The 25,690-nt window shown below is 43.2% G+C and overlaps 1 protein-coding gene across 3 annotated transcripts in view; it reads left to right on the top strand.

Moving 5' to 3' along the window:
* Window positions 1–22,996, top strand: part of MTAP (methylthioadenosine phosphorylase) — a 44,409-nt gene extending 21,413 nt beyond the window's left edge. For all 3 annotated transcript variants that reach the window (XM_078061294.1, XM_036082658.2, XM_078061293.1), the window contains 4 exons: window positions 9,842–9,944; window positions 14,202–14,441; window positions 18,965–19,087; window positions 21,490–22,996. In XM_078061294.1, coding sequence (XP_077917420.1) covers window positions 9,842–9,944; window positions 14,202–14,441; window positions 18,965–19,087; window positions 21,490–21,528 — 505 coding nt within the window. In that variant the 3' untranslated portion in view covers window positions 21,529–22,996. The remainder of the gene's footprint in view (window positions 1–9,841; window positions 9,945–14,201; window positions 14,442–18,964; window positions 19,088–21,489) is intronic.
* Window positions 22,997–25,690: the final 2,694 nt, after the last annotated feature.

Consider the following 25,690-nt stretch of genomic DNA (forward strand, 5'->3'; position numbering starts at 1 on the left):
TTAAAGTGAAAGTAACCCTCTTGTGTTTGTTCTTAGGGCAGCTGTGGAAAGCAAAATGGATCTTGGTCTAGAATTTAAATACCAGAAATGTGTTGTTGGTTTTGTCATTTTCCCATTCTCACTGTAGAGGGATAGGTTACTTGACTCTGCCCTTGCCCTGGGTCCGGGGCTCCATGGGCGATGTTCCTCACGAACCAAAGTTAAAAACAGCAGCTGATAACCAAGAGCTTGGAGGAGGCTCGTCCACAGTCAGTGTCTTCGGTGCCTCATGCCTCCTGACGAATGGGGTTTGACGAATCCATTTCTTTTACCTCAACGGAGGTCCTTGTTGTCAGATCCACAAGTCATTTGACAGTCCAGGATCAAACCTGGTTAAGAATGGGACTTGTTTCACTTCTGGATGGCCATTCCACAGTCCATCGGAACTCAGGAAAGAATCTGACCTTCCGTCTGTCCCAAGAGACCATTGTGAGGCTATTTATACTTCAAAAGGATCTCACAAGGGAGATGCTCCAAGATTCATAATTTGGGGGTTCTTCTGTGGTACAGACCTTTGTATGTGTAGCGTACACCTGTCACCCCAAACTACTCTCCACGCCGTACAAGGTACACGTGGGTAGAGAATTCCAGCAGTTCCACACATGACCTCTCCTCTTCACCATCAATCCCGATTGTTACCGTGGAAAGGAATTGAATTCACCATATATCTATAAGCTGTTGGGAAAGATGCCCACATTCTATTAAATTGTTTTTTTAAAAGATGCAGATTAGGGGCACCTGGGTGGCTCAGTCGTTAAGTGTCTGCCTTCGGCTCAGGTCATGATCCCAGGGTCCTGGGATCGAGCCCCAAATCGGGCTCCCTGCTCAGTGGGGAGTCTGCTTCTCCCTCTCCCGCTCCCCCTGCTTGTGTTCCCTCTCTCGCTGCCTCTCTCTCAATGTCAAATAAATAAATAAAATCTTTAAAAAGATGCAGATTAGTAGGACCCGTTCAACTGCTAGGGCTATCAGAACTATCTCAAGCTGTGCCCAGCAAACATATCCCTTAAAGACAAGGATGGGATTCTTACTTCCTAACAGAGGTCTTTATCAGGAATGTTTTACAGATAAGGACTTTGGTTTTGTTTTTTTTGTTTTTTTTTTTAGTTTGTTTTTCTGACCATGAGAAAAATACAACCAAAAAATTAAGATGAAAAACAGCAGGGTGTGATTCCTAGTGGCAGATGTTTTCTGCGAAATGCTGTTACCACGTTGGCCTGGTATGCCTGAGGCCCCTGGTTAGGTTCTGCTTGAAGAATGCCGTGGGAGAAGCCCCAGCTTGGAAGTGCGAACCTCCAGAATTGTTTCCTGGCTCTGCCCCCAAATTCTTCTGTCACTTAGTGTCCTCATTGCAAGATGAGGGTGCTGTGTTGTGATGTCCTCCCTCCTCGGGGAGTCCTGCGTTCACTACATTAGGGAAAGTTTCGACTGAGCGTGGCTGCAATTCTTGCTGGCTTATTCATCAGGAAAGTCCCACAGTACACACAGTGGTAAGGGATTATGTCAGTTTATTTCCCCTCCCAAAGCCCTGGGCTTCCCCTCTCCACCTCAATCATGAGGTAAGATTGTTGGTCCCCGCCCCTGCCGAGGACCGGCCTGGAGGTTGAGGTGTGCGTGTGCTCTGATGCCCATTAATCACTAGTCTTTGAACCTCTGGGGCAGGGCATGGATTTTTATCCACACTCACGGGGGTTATGGTAAACAGTTGCACAGGAAGCCCTCCTTTGGCTCTTTTCCCATTCCTCTGAGCAGCTCTTTGAAACCCTTACTGTCCTCACGGCTTCCTGCCTGTCTTCTTCACTGTGGTTGAGAATGTCTCCTCTTTGTGAGAAAACAGAAGCTATTTGGCATAAACTGACCATGTTCTTTCCCCTTCCCTCTCACCAGTTACTTGCATGCCTGCCCTCTGGCGTCTTCCTGCCTACACCTGTGCTGAGAGCCGGGGTAGCTACTGCCATGGTCCCAGCAGTTCCCGAGTTCTGCTCAGCAACCTAGCTCTCTTATTACTGCCTTGCCTTCTGTCCCTTCTCTTAATAAAATTGCTGATAAGCTCCCAATTTTTGAGGTACTACTAAGTGCCACAAATCACTTAATCCTATTCACCTCGTTCAAGGGTAGTTTTCTCAGGTTATAGTTGAGGAAACTTAAAACTCAAAAATATTGGTCATTTGCCAGTAAGTGGGACCTGTGGAGTTTGAATTCCGTTAGCGTCCAATGTCTGTGACCTCACCTGCCTTTCCTCACACGCACACTTCCAGCTCTGCCCTCTCCCTTCACATTCACTCTCGCCACTAGATCCAGGACAGGATCCCAAAGATACTTCACGCTTTATAATTCAAGATTAAATTATCCTCCATGGGCAGGGGGTTGGGGGAGCGCCTGGGTGGCTCAGTGGGTTAAGCGTCTGCCTTCAGCTCAGGTCATGATCCCGGAGTCCTGGGATCGAGCCCCGCATCGGGCTCCCTGCTCAGCGGGAAGCCTGCTTCTCCCTCCCCCACTCCCCCTGCTTGTGTTCCCTCTCGGGCTGTCTCTGTCAAATAAATAAATAAAATCTTTAAAAAATAAATAAACAAAAATATAATAGAAACAAAGACATGATCAGAAAAGTGCTGGAGGGGCACCTGGGTGGCTCAGTCTGTTGAGCGTCCAGACTCTTGATCTCAGCTCAGGTCTTGATCTCAGGGTTGTGAGTTCAAGCCCTGCGTTGAGCTCCATGCCCATTGTGGAGCCTACTTAAAAAAAAAAAAAAGTGCTGGAAACGGAGCTTCTACTCCTTTCTGGGCAGGCTTGCCCCAGAACCTTTGTTGGTTGGGGTTTTTAGTGAGCAGTGATTAGTACCAGCTCAGAGTTCACAGCACAGTCCAGGGGGGAGGAATTTCCTAACAAGCTCTGTGTGTAGAAGACGTCAGCTCTTCCAGTAATATGATGTCATTTTTTCCTAGTTCCTTTTGTCATCGACGCTAATGATCTTTGACATGTACCTAAAAATATCTTGTCACCTCTGTGGTGGTTTCTTCCATTGCCTTTGTACTTAGTATCCCTGCCCATTTCCCTCTCAGTGAAATATTAGTGTTTATCATCTGGTAACATCTATTCTTCTGAACATGAAGTTGTTATTTCTGGTTAATTTTGAAGTGAAAGAAAATATGAAGCTCTTCCCACATGTCAGATGTTATTAGGTCCTGGATAATTCACATTCACATACCTATTGCTGGTAGAGATAGTTAACAACTCTTTATTTTTTATTTTTATTTTCTTTTAAAGATGTATTTAGTTTTAGAGAGAGAGAGCACGCGAGTGAGAAGAGGGGCAGAGGGAGCGAATCTTCAAGCAGAGTTTGTGCTAAGCTGTGGGGCTCGATCTCACCACCCATGAGATCATGACCTGAGCCAAAATCAAGAGTCAGACGCTTAACTGACTAAGCCACCCAGGTGCCCCTAGAACTCTTTTTAAAAGGCAGTCTGACTCAGTAAGTTTTAAAATATGCATGCCTCTCCAACAAGCCTTCCCTTTTGTGGTTTGTAGTCCTAAGAATAAAAGCACCAAATGGTGTATTTTTCTAGACACATGGAACAAGGATGTGTGTATATTGTTTCTTAAGAGCAGCCTAAGGCGGTGGTTGAACAGCTATCCTGTGGAATGTGGTGAAGTTGTGAACAGGATTTGTTAAAGTTACATACATTGACCTGGAGCCATGTCCATGATACTTTATGGTGAAACAAAGCTGCTTCTGTGGTCCTAACTGTGTTCCTGGTGCTGCTAATTATCACAGCACTAGGAAACATGTACATACCTTTTACATCCCCCTTGTACAGATGAGAAAACTGAGGTCCATCGAGATTGTTACTCAGCCCCTATGTCAGAGCCAGGATTTTGTTATCGTGCTGTTGCTTTGCATGCTCTGTTTAGCAAGACCTCATGAAAAGTAGAAAATAAGAGAAAACTGTACATGTTTATTAAACAGTGTTGCCTCCTTGTTGGGATATAAACACGTACATTTTTCTCCTTTTCTGTGGCACCATAAGCACTTATGAGATCAGAGCGATGGAGGGATCTTAATCACGGGTGTCCAAATTTAGAAGCTCTCAGTTCCTTCTGGTTAAGAGAACAGATTCATTCCATGTCATAATGGGTTGCCATTCATGTCATTCATGTCAAAATTTTTTTTGACTTTTCCTGACTGTACTACTTTTTCTGACTGTAGTTTTAATTTTTAGAAAGTACAAGTGGGGCAGGGCGGGGCGAGGGGTGGGTGGAAAGGGATGGAGAGAGTCTTAAACAGACTCTGCTCTCACCTCAAAACCCAGACATGGGGCTCACATCTGAGGACCCTGAGATCATGCCCTGAGCTGAAATCAAAGAGTCAGAAGCTTAACCGACTGAGCCACCCAGGTGCCCCTCCCCACTGCAGTTTTAAATTCTCTTCCTCCCCCTCAGCGCCCTACCTTTCTCCTCCAGATGAGAACCCTTTGTACCCTAACTCCATGACCCACATCTTCTAGGATTTGACCCTTCACTTATTCACATGCTCGCAACAGGGGCGCCTGGGTGGTGTAGTTCGCTGAGCGTCTGACTCTTGGTTTTGGCTCGGGTCATGATCTCAGGGTTGTGAGATCGAGCCCGGTGTCGAGCTCTGCGCTCAGTACGGAGTCTACTTGAGATTCTGTCTTTCCCTCTCCCTCTGCCCCTTCCACTCGTGCTCTCTCTCTCTCTCTCAAATAAATCTTTAAATAAATAAATAAGCATGCTCACATCAGTGCTGTCCATAAATATGTGTGTGCACACCGCATATATATATACACCTAGACATTTAGAAGGCTCATTCTTAATCCTATTGATCTTAAAGTTATGCTTATTTCCTAGAATATAAATATCCTTTTGATCTAACCAGTTGGTGACCTGGCCTTTTTTGTTTTGTTTTGTTTTGTTTTGTTCTGTTTTTTGCCATCTTCTATTTGTATACTTTTTAAATTTTTAACTTAAATTGTCTTTGGTGTTCTAGTGTGTGCTAAAACTAAAATGCTGTTTAACATAACCTGTGTTTTAGAGCATTTAAAGAGTAATACATATTTGTAATGAGATGAAGTGGAAATAGTAGAGGAGCGTATATGGTAAAAAGTGAAACCCTCCTAAGTTTCTGGTTACTTGAAGGGAAATTTGGTGAAATCTGTCCATTAAACTTGAAAATGTGAGACCTTTGCAACAGTTCCTTTTCTTGGTTTTTTGAGGAACATGTACAAGGTAGCTCATGCAGAGACACTGGTGGTTGTACCATTTTTAATTACCCATTTTTTGTATAATAACTTAAATATACTGATATATCCATGGCCTTCTATTCAGAGCTTGAAACAAGTAAATTTCTATGTGCTGATACAGAAAAGTCTTCAAGATCTATCATCATTAACTAAATCAAGCATATTGTGAGACAGTCCATATTACATACCATTTATATATTTTTTAACACACCCAAAAAATATGTTTGTGTGAAGGAATTCTAGAAAAAGAGGAGTTTGTCTTTTTCTTCTCTCCTAGCTCACATGAGCTAACCATCTCTCTTAGCTTTCCACACGTGTAGTCAGATCCTAACGGACATAACCCTCTGCCATTGCCGGCAGTGTGGCTTATTTAAGCTGCCTGCTAAGTGGGAAATGGGTTGTTTTCAGCTCCCTGTTTGTATTAACTGTGGTTCGGTTAACATTGGTGTGCCCAGTTATCTGTATATTTGTGAATACGAGTTTGTGGTGGCCGTGATGACTTGCTACAGAGAACACTTCCACTTGCCCTCAGAGCCCGGGCTTTAATGAGAAGAGGGATTGGGGGCACCTGGGTGGCTGAGTCAGATGGGGGTCTGACTCTTGATTTTGGCTCAGGTCATGATCTCAGGGTCGTGGGATCGAGCCCTGCATCAGACTCTGAGTTCAGTGGGGAGCCTGCTTGAGGATTCTCTCTTTCCCTCTCCCTGCTCACATTCTCTCTCTCTCTCTCTGTCCCTCCCCCCCCTTCTCTTTGGGGTAAATAAATAAATCTTTAAAAAAAGAAGAAAGAAAAGAGAGATTGGGAGGATTTTTTGTTTTACTTAGGTTTCTTAGAGACTGAGTTTGAGTTTGCCCATGCGCATTACTATTCAGGTATCTTTTAAGTGACGTGGGTAGAATCATTTCCCCAAAACCATGCTAATTATGAGCAGCCGTCGGCCCTGCTTTGCCAGTAGGTTAATTGACTCATGTGCCTGCATGCTGAGGCTTGTTGGGGACATGTGCTTCCTCAGAGATGCGCAGTTGCATTTGTTTCTGCTGTACGACAAGTGTTCTCCTTGTTGCTTGCAACTCCGCTTTTCCTCAGACGGAGATTATTAACAAATGGCTGTCTGAGAGCCGATTCAAGAGTCTACCAGTCAGTCTACCAGCCGATTCAACAACCAACCCATCAGTCTTTCTCTGGTCTTTTCTTTGTTCTGTGTGTGAAAGTGCCCAGTGTTCTCTCCTTAGCAGTCTTGAACATACTTCACTCTTGCCGGTACACAACACAATTTTGCCTCCTTCACTCTTCCATGGGCAGTTTTTGGTTCGGACGCACACTTCACTTCTCTTAGTATGTGTCCCTGTTTGATAGCTTCAAGCGGTTTTTTGTGTACCTTCGACCTGAGGGTCCATACATGTGTCAGGCTCTGAGGTGGGCGCATGAGAAGTACAGGAGCAGATTTTCCATAAATAGTAGTTGCTCGTGCTGAGCACTTGCTTCCCATGTCTCATTCAGTCTTCACATCGACCTTAGAAGGTAGGTGGTATTATTTATTCCCCATTTTAAATATGAGGAAACGGATACAAACTGAGGTGCAGAGAGATCAGATTGACTTTTCTCTGAGGCACAGTTACGGAGTGAGCGGTAAAGCCAGCCAAGTCAGTCAGTCCCAGAGTCTGTTTTCCACTGGGGTCCCAAGCTAATGGGGAAGTGAAATTCGCAGTCCCCTTGCCTAGCTGGGAGGGTTTGCTAATGAAGCAAGAGTTGGGGCTGACCTTCAGCACCATTTCTTTATTACTGTGGAAGCCATAACTGGGTTGACTATATCTTAACCCCCATAAGCACGTGTATTAGTGTCCTGTAGGTGCTGTAACAAATTACAGTTGACCCTTATACGACATGGGTCATGTTGTGCATGTTGTATAAGGTGCTGACCCCTGTTCAGTTGAAAACCCATGTATAACTTTTGACCTCCCCAAAACTTAACTAATAGCCTACTGTTGACCAGAAGCCTTACTGATAACATAGTCGATTAACACACATTTTATCTTGTTATATGCATTATGTCCTATATTCTTATGATAAAGTATGCTACAGAAAAGAAGGTGTTATTAAGAAAATCATAAGCAGGGCGCCTGGGTGGCTCAGTCGTTAACCATCTGCCTTCGGCTCAGGTCATGATCCCAGGGTCCTGGGATTGAGCCCCGCATCGGGCTTCCTGCTCTGCAGGAAGCCTGCTTCTTCCTCTCCCACTCCCCCTGCTTGTGTTCCCTCTCTCGCTGTCTCTCTCCGTCAAATAAATAAATCTAAAAAAAAAAAATCATAAGAGAAAATACATTTACATACTATACTGTATTTACGGGAAAAAATGTGCTCCATCCCCTCCCATTGTAAATCCTATGGCTCTTGGTCAGAATTTCATTCAGCATTAATCATGCCTTATCATTTTATGCTGGACAGGAATATTGCTGTATATAGTGGTTTTAGCCCTGAAACCGTTAGAAATGTTGGTATTAGAGTCTTCTTTTCTTCCTCAGGGCTCCGCCCTTCCCTTGCCCCTACAGGGCTGAGTGCACCGAGGCCCCGCCTCAGCCGTAGCTTCTCCTTGGTGCCGGCTCCGTGTTTGTCGCTAGCCCCTGACCTTGCTTCTGAGCTGCCGGCAGCCGTCTGGACATCTTGGTTGGCTTCATCCTCACGATGCCTGTACAAATGGGTGGATGAACTACATTTTATGATTGGAAATAGAGAATCGAACAGATATGGCAGTTTGCTCTAAGCCCTGTAGTTAGTAGTTAAAGAACTTTGCTTAAAGAGAAAAGTGTAAAATGTTCCACTTGACAGAGGGGATGAACTGTAGTAATAAGTATCAAGTGTATGTGATATAACATAAAGCATAATACATGTTTTGTCTTAAGGTAGACGTTCAGAACAAAGAGGAGGGATTAGGCAAAGAAGGGGTAGAAAGAGAAGAGAGAAGGACGGAGATAGGTAAGGTGCATAGACATTTATGGGGGTATTGCTTCTGGAGGTTTTTGTGGCCCTGTTTTCGTATACTTCATCATGGTTGTAAATGGGGATATTGCTAATATTTGACTCATGGAAGGCTGATACCAAGCCAGAGCTGGAGTATGTGGCCCCATTTTATTGGTTAGTTTTACAAAAAGAGGAAAGCCTCTGTTTATGTGGGCTAGGACGGCCATTTGACCTGTTCTTCAACCCCATCTGGAATTGCTTGGGGGTTAACTTGGCCTTCCCCCAAGACACATATGACAGAGGGCTGGGAGGAGTCCAGGCTAGGTTTTCATCCCTGCAGGGCACTGAGACCTCATTATGGAGCCAGGTGGCTTTGGTGCCAGCTAAGGTCACTGTTTAGTATGTGACAGGATGGAAGGAACAGGTGAATTTTGGTAGGTGGACGCGCCAGCTGTATTGTATAAATCCAACCAGTGTATTTCTCCATGGTGTTCCCTTCCCTCCCGCTCCCGAAAGCAGACATGAAGTGGCCCACCTTCCCCTGCTTTCCCTTGGGCTGTCCCTCGCCAGCCCTCCCCGCCATAGGAAAGATGAAGACTCTCTTTCCTGTATTACTCATGAGTTCAAGTTGAGAACAATATAAAGGACACAGAAAGTACTTTATTCTGAAAACTTTGGGTGAAAAATTGCAGGGTGACTTGGCTCTGGGTTAATTTTAGCCTTTCTTTTGTGGATTCAAAAATGTTCTACCAGAAATTGAACTAAGGTTTCAGAACTAATTACGGTGGGTAGAGGAACAAGCTAGATGAGGTGGCAACGAGAGTCCCGCAAGCGGGGCAGGACAAAGGGCTGCTTTCTTCAGTGGGCCAAAGGCATGAAAAAATACGGTCGGGGGTGGAGGGCGGGAATTAGCCTCATTAGAGACAGGCCAATCAAATGCAAGGTTAGGACCTTGTTTGGAGCTTGAAACTAAAAAAGCATTAGTTAAAAAATAAAAGATAAGTAAAAAAAAAAAATAGGACATTTTTGAGGACATCAGGGAAATTTGCATCTGGTCTGTGTATTAGTTGGTATGGAGGAATTGATATTTATCAAATGTGATCATGACATTACAGTGAAAAATCCACATATTTTGGTCCATCTGAAGTCGGGGTGAAACGACGAAGTCTGAGATTTGCAACCATGGAAAAACGAACAGATGAAGCAAGTTTGACGAAGTTTGAATTGTTGAATCTAGATAATGGACATATATGGGGTTCACTGTACGTCTACGTCTACAATGATTGAGAATTCTGTAGTGACTTCTTAGGGGTTTTACCCAGCGTCCTGAGCCCAGAGTTGAGTTGTACCTACAATCCGCTGTGGTTGTTCTGTCAGTCACCAGGCCACACACACCAACCCAGAGCCAGAAAAGCCACATACTGTCCTGAAGCAGCTTTTCCAACAGTTGCCTTCAGCTTATCCAGAGCTATCGGTTCTGGAGTGAGAACCAAGGTATTGACCTAGGTACTATGGATTCACCAGCCCCCAGAGGATGGAGTGAGGGCTTTTTAAAAAAAAAAAAAAAAAAACTTTTCCCTTTATTTTGTAGGACCACCAAAAGGCCTCAGACCTTCTATGATGGAAGTCATTCCAGTACCAGAGGAGTATGCCATATTCCCGTGGCTGAGCCGTTCTGCCCCAAAACGAGAGAGGTTTGTAGTCTTTCTGGAAGGTGCGCCAAAATAAGTCGTAAGGGCTTGGGGTGGCATCTAGAGTTCGATTAATTGGCTAAGCAGGTAGTCCCTCTTCCCCTCTCCAGTGTGCTTCTTCTGCAAGGTTTCTAGAAGACTTTCCCTTTGTTAGTACTGCCTCCGCTGCTCTCGGTCATCGATAAGCTGAGTCACTCAGACGTGCAACCTGCCTTTTTTATAGGTTTTGATTTTGCTGTCAGAATACCTTTTAAGTCATTTAGCGTATTAGTCCAGAGTGTACAGTCTGGAAAAAGATTACTTGGGATCAAATCTCTGCTCTTGTGCTTAATAGTTGTGTCTTGTTGGACAAGTTACTTAATGCCCTTGGGCCTCAGTTTCCTCATTTGGAAAATGAAGGAAATGGTACATGAACCTCACAGCACTGTGGGAAGGATAAACGAGTGAGCCGTTATTTATAAGTGCTCTGAGCTATGCTTGTCAGTTACGAGCCATCCAACAACTGCTTTTATGAATTCAGTTTTTGATCATCTGTAAATTGTCAGATTGGCATCATTGGCCTTTGAGGCGAGGTTGGCTGTTACTGTCCAGCCTCCTCTCCAGGATTACAGTGAAATCTTAGACCTAAGTGGCTAGCCCTTCAGTGGAAGTATGGAAGCATTTTACTCATTCAGATAATTTTAACACCTACATATGGAAAGTAGATTTATTGCAGCTTTTATGTTCAGCCCTGTGTAATTGTATAAAAGTAGTTTCCTTACAGTTTACAGCAAGGGCTCCTTAACCTCACGGTGGTCTTAAACAAAAATCTAGAATCTGAAGCCAGGAGTCAGGGGGAGCCATTTCAGATATACCACTGCTTGTTGAGTCTCTCTGATTTGTGTGAAAATACACTTTTTATTTGTTTAAAAAAAATGGCAGGTTAAGTGTGTATTTGGGTTTTTGGGATGTGTATGTTTCCAAGTAGTTATCAGCAGAATATATCAAAACGTTGCTGCTAGTCTTCTCTCTGAAACGCAGATCTGTCCACATAATAAATTTGCTTTCCAGGGGTAATAAGATATATATAAGATTCTTGTCCATTTCAAAATGGGGAGAGCTTGGGAAGAAATAGACCAGGGAGAGAATAGGCCTGAGGTCGTGTCCCACAGAAAACACTGAATTCAGGTACTAGCAGTAGAGGTAGGGTAGAAATAAATACTAATGAACTAATGATGTATACAGAATACATGCTCATGTGGTGGCTTGGCGATCAGCAGTTGGAGACCGTTTCCAGTAACAGAGTTTAGCCTCTCTTGAGCCAACATTAACTCAGCTATTCTTGGTCTAGCCAAGCCAGGGGACCCCTCCCTGCCCCATGTAAGACTAAAGGAATGCTAGGAAAGGCAGTTTAAGAAAATGGGAAATGGGGCGCCTGGGTGGCTCAGTCATTAAGCGTCTGCCTTCGGCTCGGGTCATGATCTCAGGGTCCTGGGATCGAGCCCCGCATCGGGCTCCCTGCTCAGCGGGGAGTCTGCTTCTCCCTCTCCCTCTGCCTCTCCTGCTCCCCCTGCTTGTGCTTGTGCTCCCTCTCTCTCTGTGTCAAATAAATAAATAATTTAAAAAAAAAAAGGAAAGTGGGAAAAATAAGCCTTGGAATATAACTTTATTCCTACATACTCTGAAAGAGATTTGTAAATATTGTCCAGAAATGTAGAGTAGATGGTGCTGCCCCTTGGCAATTATCACTTTAACTTAAAACATTCACATGACCTTTCATGTACGGATGAGGAAGGATTGTCAAGGTGAATTGTCAAGTGGTGAACAAGATTTCCGCCACTTGTGTTACATATAAAGAGGTAAATACGACAATATTAACCTGCAGATAGAGTGTTTTTAGAAAATTGACCCAAAGAGGGGCGCCTGGGTGGCTGAGTCGGTTAAGCATCTGCCTTTGGCTCAGGTCGTGATCCCAGGATCCTGCGATCGAGCCCTGCATCGGGCTCTCCTCTCAGAGGAGAGCCTTATTCTCCCTCTCCCTCTGCCTGCCGCTCTCCCTGCTTGTGCTCTCTCTCTCACTATGTGTCAAATAAATAAAAATAAATAAAATCTTTAGAAAATTGACCCAAAGAAACTGGTGGTTTCCCTTGGGGAGGTGAACTGGTTCGCTAGAACATGGGTAGAAAAAACATTTGTCACATATGTGGGGTTAATATTTTGTCCCATGTCACTTCTACCCCCAAAATATTTTCACCTCTAGTCATTTTAGGAGGTAATCGGAAGCACAGTCTTTCAAAGTCTGGACACATAAAATATATTTAGCTTGGTGATCTAATATTGCTAATACATTTGAAGGATGGTGGTAGATTCAGGAGTTCCATTATCATTGCTCAGAACATGCAAATGAAAGCATCTTTGCCTCAGACCCAGAGATCTCTCAGCCTGTGGTTTGTATTGCTGGTTGCTGGTACATGATGTTGGAGTTGTCCGTTCTTGTGGTTGTGGGGGTGCAAAGTGCTGGTTCAAGTGACTGAGACCCCAGGGTCTGTCTCTGTGGCTGGTCCACATCCATAATCCTTCACTTCCTCCTCCTCACCATCATGGCACCCCCCTCCCAGGGTGATGTGAGAACTTAACATGCCGCAGTCCAGTGTACAAGGTAGTTATGATATTCCTCCAGTCATTTCTGGAAATACTGAAGTTTGGCCAAGATATACAGCTTGGTTATTCAGGATTTTAAAAGACATTAAATGAAGATGGGACTGGGCTGGCTATATTTTAATTTGGGGGTGGGGGAGGTAGAGGTGAAGGAAGAGTGATTTAGGCCCTCGAATGTATAACCTGTACTCGAGGGGAAAGTTTTTATTAAGCGTAATCTTATTTTCAGCATATATAGTATAAACAAACATGATACAATATCAACTATTCATTGTGACTTGTCACGCTTCTAAATTTGGTGTTGCCAAGGCTGTTATTAAAATTCTTTCTCCCATTGCTATAGCATAATGAAAATTATTTTTAGAGAAACAGGTTAATTTGCTTATGTGGTTCCAGCATGTGCAGGCTAGACTTTGGCCTGAATTGGAGCCTTTATTGACACTGAGTCACACCATTTTATATATAAAGCACCCCAGGAGTCTGTGCCAGTTATTTGGCAAACAAGGGTGGAAGGTGCCAGTGTTAGTAATTGTTAGAAGACTGATTTAGCTTGTATCCAGTGTTTAAAATGTGCCCAACACAATTCTGTGCTGTATTATTCCTTAGCTCATTTAATCCTCACAGTACTTCTGTAATACAATCTCATTATTCCCATTTTACAGATGAGAAAATGAAAACATACAAAGATTAAGTGAAGTTTTGGCAGTGCTTAAGTGGGTTAACAGTTAATTTTTTTTTTTAATTAAAAAGGAATGTTGAAACACAGGCTAGAAATTAATAACTTGAGGATTAGATGTGTGTTATTAATTAGTCGCTGGAAAAAGTGATCAAACTTTTAAATAATGTTTTTAAAACCCATGCGTGGCCTTGCCGTTAAAGTAAGATGCCATGATAAGTTTATCCCTAGAGAGAAAAAACCAGCACATCCCCGTTCCGGTTTTGTTTTTGGGAGAGACAACAGGCAAAAGAGATTATGAAGAAATCACTTTCCCTTTTATTGGAGGTGGGGAGAGGGAGAGAGAATCTTAAGCAGGCTCCACACCCAGTTCGGAGCCAGCCACAGGGCTCGATCTCATAACCCTGAGATCATGACCTGAGCCGAGATTACGAGTTAGCCGCTTAACCAGCTGAGCCACTCAGGTACCCCAGAAATCATTTTCTAACCAAAAAAAGCTTCTCTAAAAGTCTTCAGATTTTGTGTGAAAGAGCTTGGAAACCGTTCTCAGCATGTCTTTGAGGAGATGTGAATAGGATCGGCACCTTAGCTCACCCTGGGAGGTGAAGGGCTCAGACTCAAGTCCATGTTCACAACCCAGCTTAGTCTTCTTCGAGCTGTTAAGAAATAAGTGAAATTAATATAAACAAATGCCTGGTGTAGAGAAGAAGCTCACTGTTCGCTCTGGTAGCCGGAAGCTGTGTGTGCAAGGGGCCGGGGGAACAGGGTTATGTGAGGGGGTTCGGATCTAGATCTTCCAGGCTCTGTCTGAGGGCCTGCAGGTACTAGCCATTTGTAGTAAAAATCTTGAAGTCATTAACTTGGCAACCATCAGGGGAAAAAAAACAAAATAGTAAGCTGTTAACTCATGTTTGTATTTTCTGAGTGTGTGGTTCTTTGTTTTCTAGGTCCTCATAGAGACTGCTAAAAAGTTAGGACTCCGGTGCCACTCAAAAGGCACAGTGGTCACAATCGAGGGACCTCGTTTTAGCTCCCGGGCAGAAAGCTTTATGTTCCGCACCTGGGGGGCGGATGTTATCAACATGACCACAGTTCCAGAGGTGGTTCTCGCTAAGGAGGCTGGGATTTGCTATGCGAGTATCGCCATGGCAACAGATTATGACTGCTGGAAGGAGCATGAGGAAGCGGTAGGTGGAATTCTCTTCCCAACATGTAAAGCCCCATGGGAGCCTTTGAGAGAGTGTCTTCACCATTTGTTCTACTGTATTCCTTCCAGAAAGTGCCTTTCTGCCAGGTTTTAAAGTCAGCTCTGTATGTGGTCAGGTATTTTCTTTATAGTTCTCGTTGGAAGATACAAACAAAGATCTCCACAGAGAAGAAAAAGACACTTTTATCCACGGATAAACAGTACATTGTGGACATGTAGGTGTGGTGCGAATCATATTGAGACTTGGCCTTATTTTAAGGATGAAAGTGTGTTTTGGTTCTAATTTCCTTATCCTGTGCTACTGGTCATTATGTGTGTTTTCAAAGGGAAAGACCTATTACCTCTGCCTGGTAAGAGGCCTCTATATTCATACCTGTCTGTTGAGCCTACCATGACTGCATGCTGTTGGTGTAGGAATATGACAGCCGACAGACAAGCCTGTGAGGAGCGAATATTCTGAGGCCTTTGGGGGGGTAAGGGGGTGCAGAGATTAAGCCAACCAGTGTAAGAAAGCTCAGGGTTATAAAGAGATAGTGTGGTGAGAACCACATACCCAGTTGGCCCAACCTAACATTTGAAGTCTGGGAGGCCTTTCCGGTGGAAGGGTGGTGGGAAAGACAGGCCCGCTTGGCGGGGAGTGGAGGGAGGGAGGGAGGCAGCACCGTGTAGACTATGTACGTATTTCAGAGGGATGGTCAGTGAGGGGTTCTGGGCAGGAAAGATAGCGAGGTCCAGCTGGTATGTGAAGACACTGACCACTTCAGTCAGGCTTCCAGAATAAATATGCTCACTGTGGAAAACTTCCAACATTGGCAAAAGGAGAGAGGCTAGTATAATGAACCCCCAGTTACCCATCATGTAGCTTTACCATCCACAGCCGGCCTTGTGTCCTGTGTATGCTCCTACTCACTTCCCTCTTGAAGTAAATATTTTTCCAGAAGGCCTTTTTTTAAAAAAAATAAAATAATAGGTGCCTGGGTGGCTCAGTCGTTAAGCGTCTGCCTTCGGCTCAGGTCATGATCCCAGGGTCCTGGGATCGAGCGCCGCATTGGGCTCCCTGCTCTGCAGGGAGCCTGCTTCTCCTTCTCCTTCTGCCCCTGCTTGTGTTCCCTCTCTCGCTGTGTCTCTCTCTGTCAAATAAATAAAATCTTTAAAAAAAAAATAAAATAGGGCGCCTGGGTGGCTCAGTTGGTTAAGCGACTGCCTTCAGCTCAGGTCATGATCCTGGAGTCCCTGGATCGAGTCCCGCATCGGGCTCCCTGCTCGGCGGGGAGTCTGCCTCTCCCTCTGACCCTAACCCCTCTCATGTGCTCTCTCTCATTCTCTCTCTCTCAAATAAATAAATAAAATCTTTAATAAATAAATAAATAAAATAAAATAACAAAATAACTACAATACCACTATTGTACCAAAAAATATTAATTCCTTAGCGTAACCAAATATCCAGACTGTTTACATTTTCCTTGTCTCATATAACCGTTCAAATCAGGGTCCCTTATAATCCACATATTGCATTTAAATTATCTGCCTCTTAAATCTCTTTTAATCTAATATTCCCCTGTCTTTTCACTCCTGGCATTTCACTTGAAGAAACTGGATCATTTGTCTTATCCCCTGTCTCATTTTAAAATAGAGAAAGGGTAGGGGGGCACCTGGGTGACTCGGTTGAGCGTCTGACTCTTAATTTCAGCTCAGGTCATGATCTCAGGATCGTGGGATCGAGCCCCACGTCAGGCTCGCCGCTCAGCATGTAGTCTGCTAGAGATTCTCTCTCTCCCTCGCCCTCTGCCCCGCCCTCTGCTGGTGTGCACGCTCTCTCTCTTTCTCTCTCTCAAATAAATAAAAATATTTAAAATGGAGAAAGGGACAAAATTACAATCAAGGGGTTTTAAAGTGAACAAGTGCAGGGGTGGCTGTTGGGAGCACATTTATGGGACGTGACCTCTTCTCCAAGATGGCCCTTCCCACCATCTCAGAGCTGCTTGTTGTGCTGTCCATTGTCATGGAAAACAGTAAGGTACCCTTGCTGTCAGTCCATCTGTGTATATGGAGTTTGGGTTGTACTTGAACACAGGTTCTTTGTTTTGTGTGAGTACCTTGTCCCGACTCCTCAGTGTAATAAACCATTGCTAACTACTAGGATATTTTGTGTGCAAGAAACTTCCAGATCCTGACACAGCATAATCTCTGACTTGGCAGCTCTGGTCACCTAAGGGACAGCTCAGCCTCATGGTGGTGAGAAGCAGCCTCCAATTAGCAGGAGGCTCCAGTCTCTGCCGCTCCCCGAGAGCAGGTTGCTTCCTGCCTGTGGCTTTCTGCTCAGTCTAGAAACATCTGTCTCCCCTGCAGAGCACGTGGTGCTTTCCTTTACTACATGAGGTTTGGAAAGCAGGCAGTTAGAGCCCCTTGAGTTGAAAGCAGAGACGCTAAGCTGTGTGTAAGTGGTAAGGCATGAAGGCAGATAATGCTAAATGCCACAAGAAAAGCACAGGCGAAAATCGCATCCTCAGCCAGCCGTGTGTGTCACCGTGCTTTAAACCAGATGTGCAGCGTGGCATGGTACAAACGATTTTCGAGTTGCCTACACCCACCTTCAGATTCCTGTTACTCCACTTCCTTGTAACACGGGGCAAGTTCGTTGATCCATTTACTCTTCTGTGGGATGGAGCCAGAGGTGAGGGGTGGAGGTTGTTTACTTACAGTTCTGACCTTGCGGGATTTCTGGGAGAGTGAAACCAAATTAGATACGTAGAGCAGCCCCTATAGAGCTGGCTCCTGAGAAGGCAGTCATCACATGCCAGCTATGATGCAGGGGGGTGGCGCAGAAATGTTTGAGAAGAAAACTGGACATTTGAACTGGGCATTCAACAGAGGGTTAGATTTTACTGTGAGGAGGTTAGTAGAACAGGCATTTTGGGTGGAGCCCAACAGCAGGAACAAAGACGAGAAAAGAGCAATCAGAGTCTGTATGGAAATATCAGTCAAAGGAAGGTTAAGTGTCTGCCTTCAGCTCGGGTCATGATCTCAGGGTCCTGGGATCGAGTCCCACATCGGGCTCCCTGCTCGGCGGGGAGTCTGCTTCTCCCTCTGCTTCTGCCCCTCCCCCCCCCACTCATGCTCTCTCTCTTGCTCTCAAATAAATAAAATCTTAAAAAAAAAAAGAAATATCAATCAAAGGAAAAGCATAAGGAAAAAAGTAAATATAAGGTGAATTTCTTGGATGCTGCATGAGCCTGCATCGGAAGACTGCTTAAAAACGTGCCTCTGCGTGTACTTGCGAGCACCCAGCTGCTCACTGCAGGGTGTTCCCACAGCAGTGGGACTCCCATCTGCTACAGTGCTCGTCAGTTTTTTCTGAACACACTTCAGTGTTTGTGGGATGGATCTGGACTTTATATAAACTCCAGGAAATAGAAAGAAAGGTGTAATCTTTGTGCCCCTGAACCTCAGATACTCTCTAAGTATAGTGAGGTGTGACGAGTACTCCACCTCTGATCATTTTACATTCACAACTTTTTTTTCAACATCCTTATGAAGCAATTTCAGTCATATACAAAAGTCGACGACGGTATGAGCTTTTGTAAATCAACATGCAGCTTCAACTATAAACGTATCAGCTTAGGACCAATTATATTTCATCTGGACTCTGATCCATGATTTTATCCATAAACATCTAACATAACCCCATTATCACTGTCACATTCCAACAGTAATTCCTTAATATATCGAAGCACAGTTCACGTTTCTAGCTATCTCAAATATCACAATTTTTTACTTCCAAGTGTTCTGAAAAGAAACTAGGTCATCTGCCCTGTAGAGTTTCCCATAGGAAATTTTCTGGATCACTGAAATCATCTCCTTGGGGGTAGTTTGACAGATTTCTCTGTCGTCTGTATTTTCTGTAAACTGACAGCTGGTTCCAGAGAGTTCATCCAATTCAGATGTCAAAACCAGTGTTTAGTTTTCCTGTCAGGAAGCTCATCAAAGTGGATTGTTTGTTCGGTTTGGGATTTTTTTGTTGTTGTTCTGTGATGTTAGCCGCCCATCCATTAATTCATTGGGAGCTGTAGAAATGATGATACTCTGATTCCAGCATTTCTCTTCATTAGCTCGAAGACTTCTCTAAAGAGCAATGTGCTTATCTTGTGATTGGTGAGCCAGCGTGGAAACAATTTTAAGACTGGAATCCATTTTACTGTGGACGTGAGAATTAGCCACATCTTTCCAGACCATGCTAACACATTATACATCTGAGATAGTTTCTCAGACATTATATTGAAAACAGCAGTGCTTTTCAGAGATGTCATTGGGTTTCTCCAAGGCACAACCCCCCTGCCCCCACCCCGGGAACGAGCCTGCCTTGAAAAATGCAGAGCTGGTGCTCAGGGGATTGGAATTGGAGTAAACTGACTTTACAGATCAGGTAGGAGCTCAGGAAAATGTTCTGCGGAGAGCAGTGGGATTGTAAATTGCTAGTAACATCCTGTGCTGTTGTTTTTCTAGGTTTCGGTGGACCGGGTCTTAAAGACCCTGAAAGAAAATGCCAATAAAGCCAAAAGTTTACTCCTCACTACCATACCTCAGATAGGGTCCATGGAATGGTCAGAAACCCTCCATAACCTGAAGGTGAGTACCCTCAGCCATCTGCAAGCAGACGCTTCCACAGACCATCGGCTGCCTTTTTCTCTTACTTGCATTTCATCCTTGGTCCAGCTCGTCATGTGTTTTATACTAGTCTAGAAGTTCTCTACAAGTTTTCATGCTCTTTACTACCATACTAACCATTGTGAAATTGAGTAATTATATATTTTGGCGAGTAATGCAAGACTATTGAAAGTTCAGGTGGTGAGAGTTTTAGTATCTCGTCTGCCAGGCTCTTAACATTGTCATGCTTTGCAGGGTATCCCTAAGTCATACTTCAGAAGGTTGATAGTGCTTGTTCTGTACGTGGCTTACATTGCTGACAAAGCGGTTTGCTCTTTGGCAGACCCAGGCAAAGTGTTGGCAGCCTTTAAAGCCAAAATACTAATAGCAATACCAAAACAGTGCCAGGGAATGTCTACTTAGTGTTGATGTTGTATCAGACTAAGACAATGATTAATGATAAACATGGGATGGGTTGTAGACTGGTAGCTTTTCAACTCTAGTAGTAATTCTCAGAATATAATTTAAACTGAGTGCTAAGCTCAGAGACGCATGATTTTTATTTGGACATTTTGTGACTCTCTTGACTAACCACACTGGATAAGGAGTTGCCTCAAATCGATTGGATATTACATTCCCCTAGTATCCAGAGGACGTGGCTAGCATGTCCTAAGGTCTAGCTCATACCTATACTCTTGGGTCTTATGACAAGTAGTTGAGAGAGGATTTGAAAAGTTGATAAAAGCCCTCCCTACCTGACCTGCTACCACTAAGGAGCTCTGGAATGAGAGCCACAATTTTAGTGTGGTGAAGACACTGTGTGGTGGTCAGTGACTGAGAGCTGCTGGGCATTGAGGAGCCATGATTTTAGTGGATACCGCGTGCGTGGTGGAAGTGCTCCAACCCAGCCGGTTTCCAGCTATCAATACAAAACCCCTGAGAGATACACAGGGCCTGTTCTTGCAAGCAGATACGGCAGGCTGCAGTACTCACCCCTGTAACAGGTTGTCTCTCCGCCCTACGCACTGGCAAAGTCAGGAATATTGGAACTTGGATTCCATTTTTTTCCCACCAGACTTTAAGCCCATAAGGGACAGGAAACACATGTGTTGGTTTCAACCTCTATACCTAGGAGCTAAATGTTCTTTAATGAGTAAATGATCGCCCCTCTTTCCCCCATGAAGTGTTGCATCGTAATTGAAATACAGGCAAGCCTTTATTACAAATGTGAAACTAATTTCTAAGAATTGAGGAAAGTCAGTTTAAAGTGGAAACCGTTACATTTCCCTGAATGCAGGGCAACTGGAACGGCAGGATGTTAGCTTGTCTAAATAAGCACGCTATTGATTATGGCAAATATGACTCATGCTTCTGCTGCTGCGGAGGCTAATGTCACCTGCAACATGTGATGGGTTGTTCTTTTGTTTGGGGGTTGGTTTTGTTTTGTTTTGTTTTAGGTTTTCCAACTGACCCCATTTGACCGTAGTCTTTTGAATTTGAAGATAATTTCTCAAGCAATAAATGTATTATTTCAGCTTCATTTTTAAGTAGAAAAGTGCTAGGATGGTAGAAATCCACGTTCTCCTTTCCTTCTGTGAAGTTTCTGGAAGTATGTAAAAATAGTGTGCTTCTGTATGTATGCATTTTTGAAGAGAGTTAATATGTGTAGCTTTCCTCAGATTCTCAAAGAGATACATGATCTAAAGAAAGAAAATGAAGAATTGCTGCTCTAGATGATACTGAGAATCATGGCCTCCGTTCTGTCTCATTAAGGAACACCCTACTAATAACCGCTTATTCTGGGGTAGCGTGTTCAGTCCCCTCTACACTGAAATGCGTATCGTCCATTCACTCATTCATTTCGGAAACACTCAGCACCCACTGTGTGACCAGCTGTGGTTTATAAAGATAGGTAAGGCTTGCAGTGATGAAGAAGGTCCTATTAGGTTTAGAGATACTAATGTACTAAGATTTCAAGGATTTTTTTTCCAGCGGGATAAGGTGAATGACAGAGGTTGATTTACATTAATCCAGGCTGGAGGTTGGTGTATAAAGTGTATCCTAGTGGATGTGCAAGGGGCCGGAGGTCCAGGAGAATCTGAACAGCCTTCTTGAGATAAGCACAACTCACTTTACAAGAAAGGAGAGGGAGGAACTAAGAGTTAGGGGCTATGTCGCAAGTCCCACACCTGGTTGGTTGGTTTTAAGGTTTGGTGAACAGGAGAATTCCCTGGGGAGTTTATTGAAAGTGTGTATACCGTGAGTCCTTAGTCTCTGAAATCAAAATCTGGTTTTTTATAAGTACTCCTGGTGATTATCCTGATCTTCAGAATCACTACCTATAGCAAATGCTTGGTTAACTGTGCCTGTTTTCTTCCTTTTAGAATATGGCCCAGTTTTCTGTTTTATTACCAAGACATTAAACGAGCACTGCTGCCTAGGAGACAAGAAGACTTTCTAATTTCAGCCATTTGAGAAATTTCAGCTTAACTTGGAAAAAACATGGAAAAGACATGCAGCTCTCATGCCCTCGCCTGTTAAGGAGAAGAACATGATAAGACAAGAAGACATGCACTTATCAGAGATGCCTTCTAGAAGGCTTAGGCTGCTTCAGAAAATGACCAATGAACATGTGGAAAAATTCTGACACTTTAGAAAAAAAGATTAGACCCCATTTATCCTTCCCCCAGTAAATTTGTAATAATAAAGGGTGGGAGGTAACATCCAGTTCCCTATGTTACCAAGGAAATATGAAGAAGAAATGGGAATTCTTAGGCTGTTTATTGGTGTGACTGTAAATTTGTACAGTCTTTTTGGAGGGCAGTTTGCTAAAATGTATCAAAGGCTTAAAAATACTTAGACCCTTTGTGCTGGTTACACTACTCCTAGGAATTTATCTTTAAAAAATTATCAGAGATACAAAGAATTATGTATAAAGAAGGATGTCTAATATACCATTAGTTATAATAGTAAATATTCAGAACAATCTGAATATCCAACAGTTGGAGGTAAATTATGGCCTACCTCTAATTGGATTGTGGAGCAGCCAACTGAGGATCGTGTTTTCACATAATATTTAATGTCCTAAAGAAATGGCTGCTCTATAATATGAAAGGAAAAAAGGATATGTGCACACATTTTCCATTGCTAATTTTGTTTTAAAGTTCTACATTAATGTACAAAAAGACCAGAAATGGATATATAATCTTTTGTTACTGTATTTGGGGTTGGGTCACTGAATCATTTTAATTTTCTATTTTTCTGTGTCTTCACATTTTTCTACAATGAATATAATCAAATAATAAAGTTGTCTTAAAAATAAAAAGATCCAGTTCTTGAAAACAACTGATGTGAAGCAAAGTTTAAGATGGTAATTCTAAGAGGAGTTCTGTTTGGGTTCCGTCTTCATTGTATTAAAAAAGAGGATCATTAATAACTGTACAGTGAGAACAATACTTGGGCCTGCAACAACTTGAGAATAACTGGGTGTTTAATCCTCAGAGAGTCTGAAACTCTGTAAGAGACTACAGACACACATGCTTGTGTGTCAGGTATTTTTAAAATTAATATTTGACCTTTGTTTCTACTTTTTATGAGTTGATGAATTATTTTACATAAGTTAATGGTTTGGATTTTTCATAAAACAGAAGCTTGCTTCTTTCTCTGCTTTTTGTTGTTCATTTTATAGGAGTGTGTTTTGTTTTCTCTCGCAGGGAGAGCCTTTTTTTCCCTCAGAGATACTACTATTCACTGTGGCCTGTTACTGGGTCCTTTAGTCATGTAGCTTGTCTGTTTAAAGAATCTGTAAAGTCTGTGTTTGTGTCTAGGAGACTGTCTTCAAGATAATAAGCTGCTAATTGTAAACAACAAAATAAAGTGGTTACCCCCCCCCAGCATTAATATTGAGCTGTTTGGGTTATGTGGGATTATGATTCTCGAATTCCCCAGTGCAGGGATCCAACCCCGGCTGCACATTAGAGATACACAGATGATATAACGGACCTGAACCCAGAACTCCCTGTCTCTGTAAGCCCTGATCCACTACTCTGTAATACTATATATACCTTCTTTGCTTCGTTCTTAGTACATGTCTGAGGATGTCAAGGCAAAAACATGTGGGCATTTTTCTTGCTGCCTTCAGAAAGTACAGTTCTGCCCCAGCAGCTTTCAGGGGTGTCTCCTGATTCAGTAGCCTTTTCTAGCAACCTCATTTTCAGACTTCTCATATGGAGTATACTTCTCTTCTGTTGTTGTTACCCGTCAGCCACTCCTTATACAAAGCCAATGTATTCTTCCGGACACCTCATTCTTGAGGACTTTGCTGACCATTTCTTCCTGGATTGCTTTTTACTTACATCATCTTTCACTTTTTTTTTTTTTTAAGCTATAAAATTAAGTAAACGGTGATCAGTTTGAGTATTTCAGAGTTAACCCAGTGGATTATGGGCATAATGGAAAGTTGTACCTTAGTGACTTAGCCCTTTGGAAGAGTGCCAAGTTACTGATAAGTGCATTTGCATCTACTTAGAAAATGTTATTGGTAATGCATTGTTTTTCATAATTTTGTGGATGAACCAGAATAGTTCATATGTAGAGTGTTAACCAAAAAAAGATGGAGAAGGCTGGAATACCAGGGTTATATTTGAGACCTGAAATGTTTTGCACATTAGCCCCAGTGCATCCTGGAGTTGTTTATAATAGGCAAAAGCTTAGGAATGGCTAAAATTCTCAATGGTGGCATCTAAATAAGGTGCATCAATACAAATAAATGATGCATTATCTTTATGCACCAGTATGGAATTAAGTGGAAATCAGAAAAATTATGAAGTAAAGTAAGAACGCAGTTCAGGTGTGTGGATAGCATATTTATGCTTTCTGTTCATAAGAAGTTTCTGGTAAGAAGCTTAGTAATAGGGGCGCCTGAGTGGCTCAGTTGGTTAAGCATCTGCCTTCGGCTCAGGTCATGATCCCAGGGTGCTGGGATCAAGCCCAGTGTTGGGCTCCCTGCTCAGCGGGGACTCTGCTTTTCCCTCTTCCTCTGCCCCTCCCCCCACTCGTTTTCTCTCTCTCTCTCATATAAATCTTAAAAAAAAAAAAAATGATAATCTCTGAGGTATGACTCAAGAGACCTACTGTCTACTTCATGCCTTTCTGCACTGTTTGAGCTTTTTACCATAATCATCTACTCTCTTTAAGGAGTGGACACTAGAGGAGACCTGGCTTTGTAGCAGTTCATGTAAAATAAGAAACTAATCTCTCTTAATTTGATACTGAATTTGTTAAATCATGTCTGGAACACTATCCTGTTCTGGGCACAACACTTTGAGGAGAACATTGACCATCTAAAGAGCACCAGTTTAGAAGGGTGTGAGCACTGGGAAGACCATGCCACATAAGTAATGGTTAAAGAAATTGAGTATCTTTAACCACTGAAGGAAAAACAGAACTTTAAATATTTAAAGGGCTGTCATTCAGTTAAGGACTTCCCCATCTCCCTCATTATTTGATAAACCTCCATAAAAGCATGAACTTTGTCTTTTTCACTTGGGATCCTCAGTTCCTTGTACTTAGCACAAGTTCAACGAATATTTGTGTAAATGAAAATCTAATTCTGTCTTTCCTGTGTGACTCTCACCTGTCAAAGACCTCACATTAGTGGTTGCCCATCTCTCCATGCTCAAATTTTCCCTCATTGGATCATTTCTCCCAGCACACAAATATGCTGGTACTTCTCCCATTAAAAAAAAAATTCTTGGCCGCAATTAGTGTGCTGTTTGTCTTACTGCTTTGTCTTTTATTGGGATATAGCCCCCGAAGATCTCTTCTGTCTCCCAATTCCTCTTCCTTGTTTCTTCAGCTCACTCCAGTCCAGATTTTGCCAGCACCCCACTTCTAACACCACCACCACTATTCTCAAGGTCACCACCTTACTAAATCTACTGGTCAGTTCTGAGCTTAATCTTTCTTTTCCTATCAGCAGCATATGATACATTTAATCCCTCCCTCTTCCTTGATAAATATTCTTCACTTGGCTTCCAAGGACACCACACTCAGTTTTCTTTCTACCTCAATGGTTGCTACTCAGTCTCTTCTGGTTCCTGCTGTTCTCTCAAATCTTTTAATGTTACCTGCTCCAGGGGTCAACTCTTGGACTTCTCTATCTCCACTCATTCCTCAGTGACTGGTTCCAGTCCCCACCCCCACCCCCAAATCTCTCCCAGTACTTTCCCATCTCGGGCGTTGGAAGTTTCACCCTTCCAGTTCCTCAGACCGAAAACATGGAGTTATCCTTGACTCTTCAAAACCCACACACCAGGAAGATATTTATTCTACCATCCAAAATATATCCAGGAACTGGGGTACCTGGGTGGCTCAGTCAGTTAAATGTCTGCCTTCAGCTCAGGTCATGATACCAGCATCCTGGGATCCAGCCCCACATCAGGCTACCTGTTCAGTGGGGAAGCCTGCTTCTCCCTCTCCTGCTCCCCCTGCTTATGCTCTCTCTGTCAAATTAAAAAAAAAAAAAAAAAAAGTTGTTTCTGCTCTGGACTTAATAAAATCTATTTTAAAAAAGAAAGAGGGGCG

This window comes from Halichoerus grypus, chromosome 14 (genome assembly GCF_964656455.1).
Source record: "Halichoerus grypus chromosome 14, mHalGry1.hap1.1, whole genome shotgun sequence".
NCBI classification, from domain to species: Eukaryota; Metazoa; Chordata; class Mammalia; order Carnivora; family Phocidae; genus Halichoerus; species Halichoerus grypus.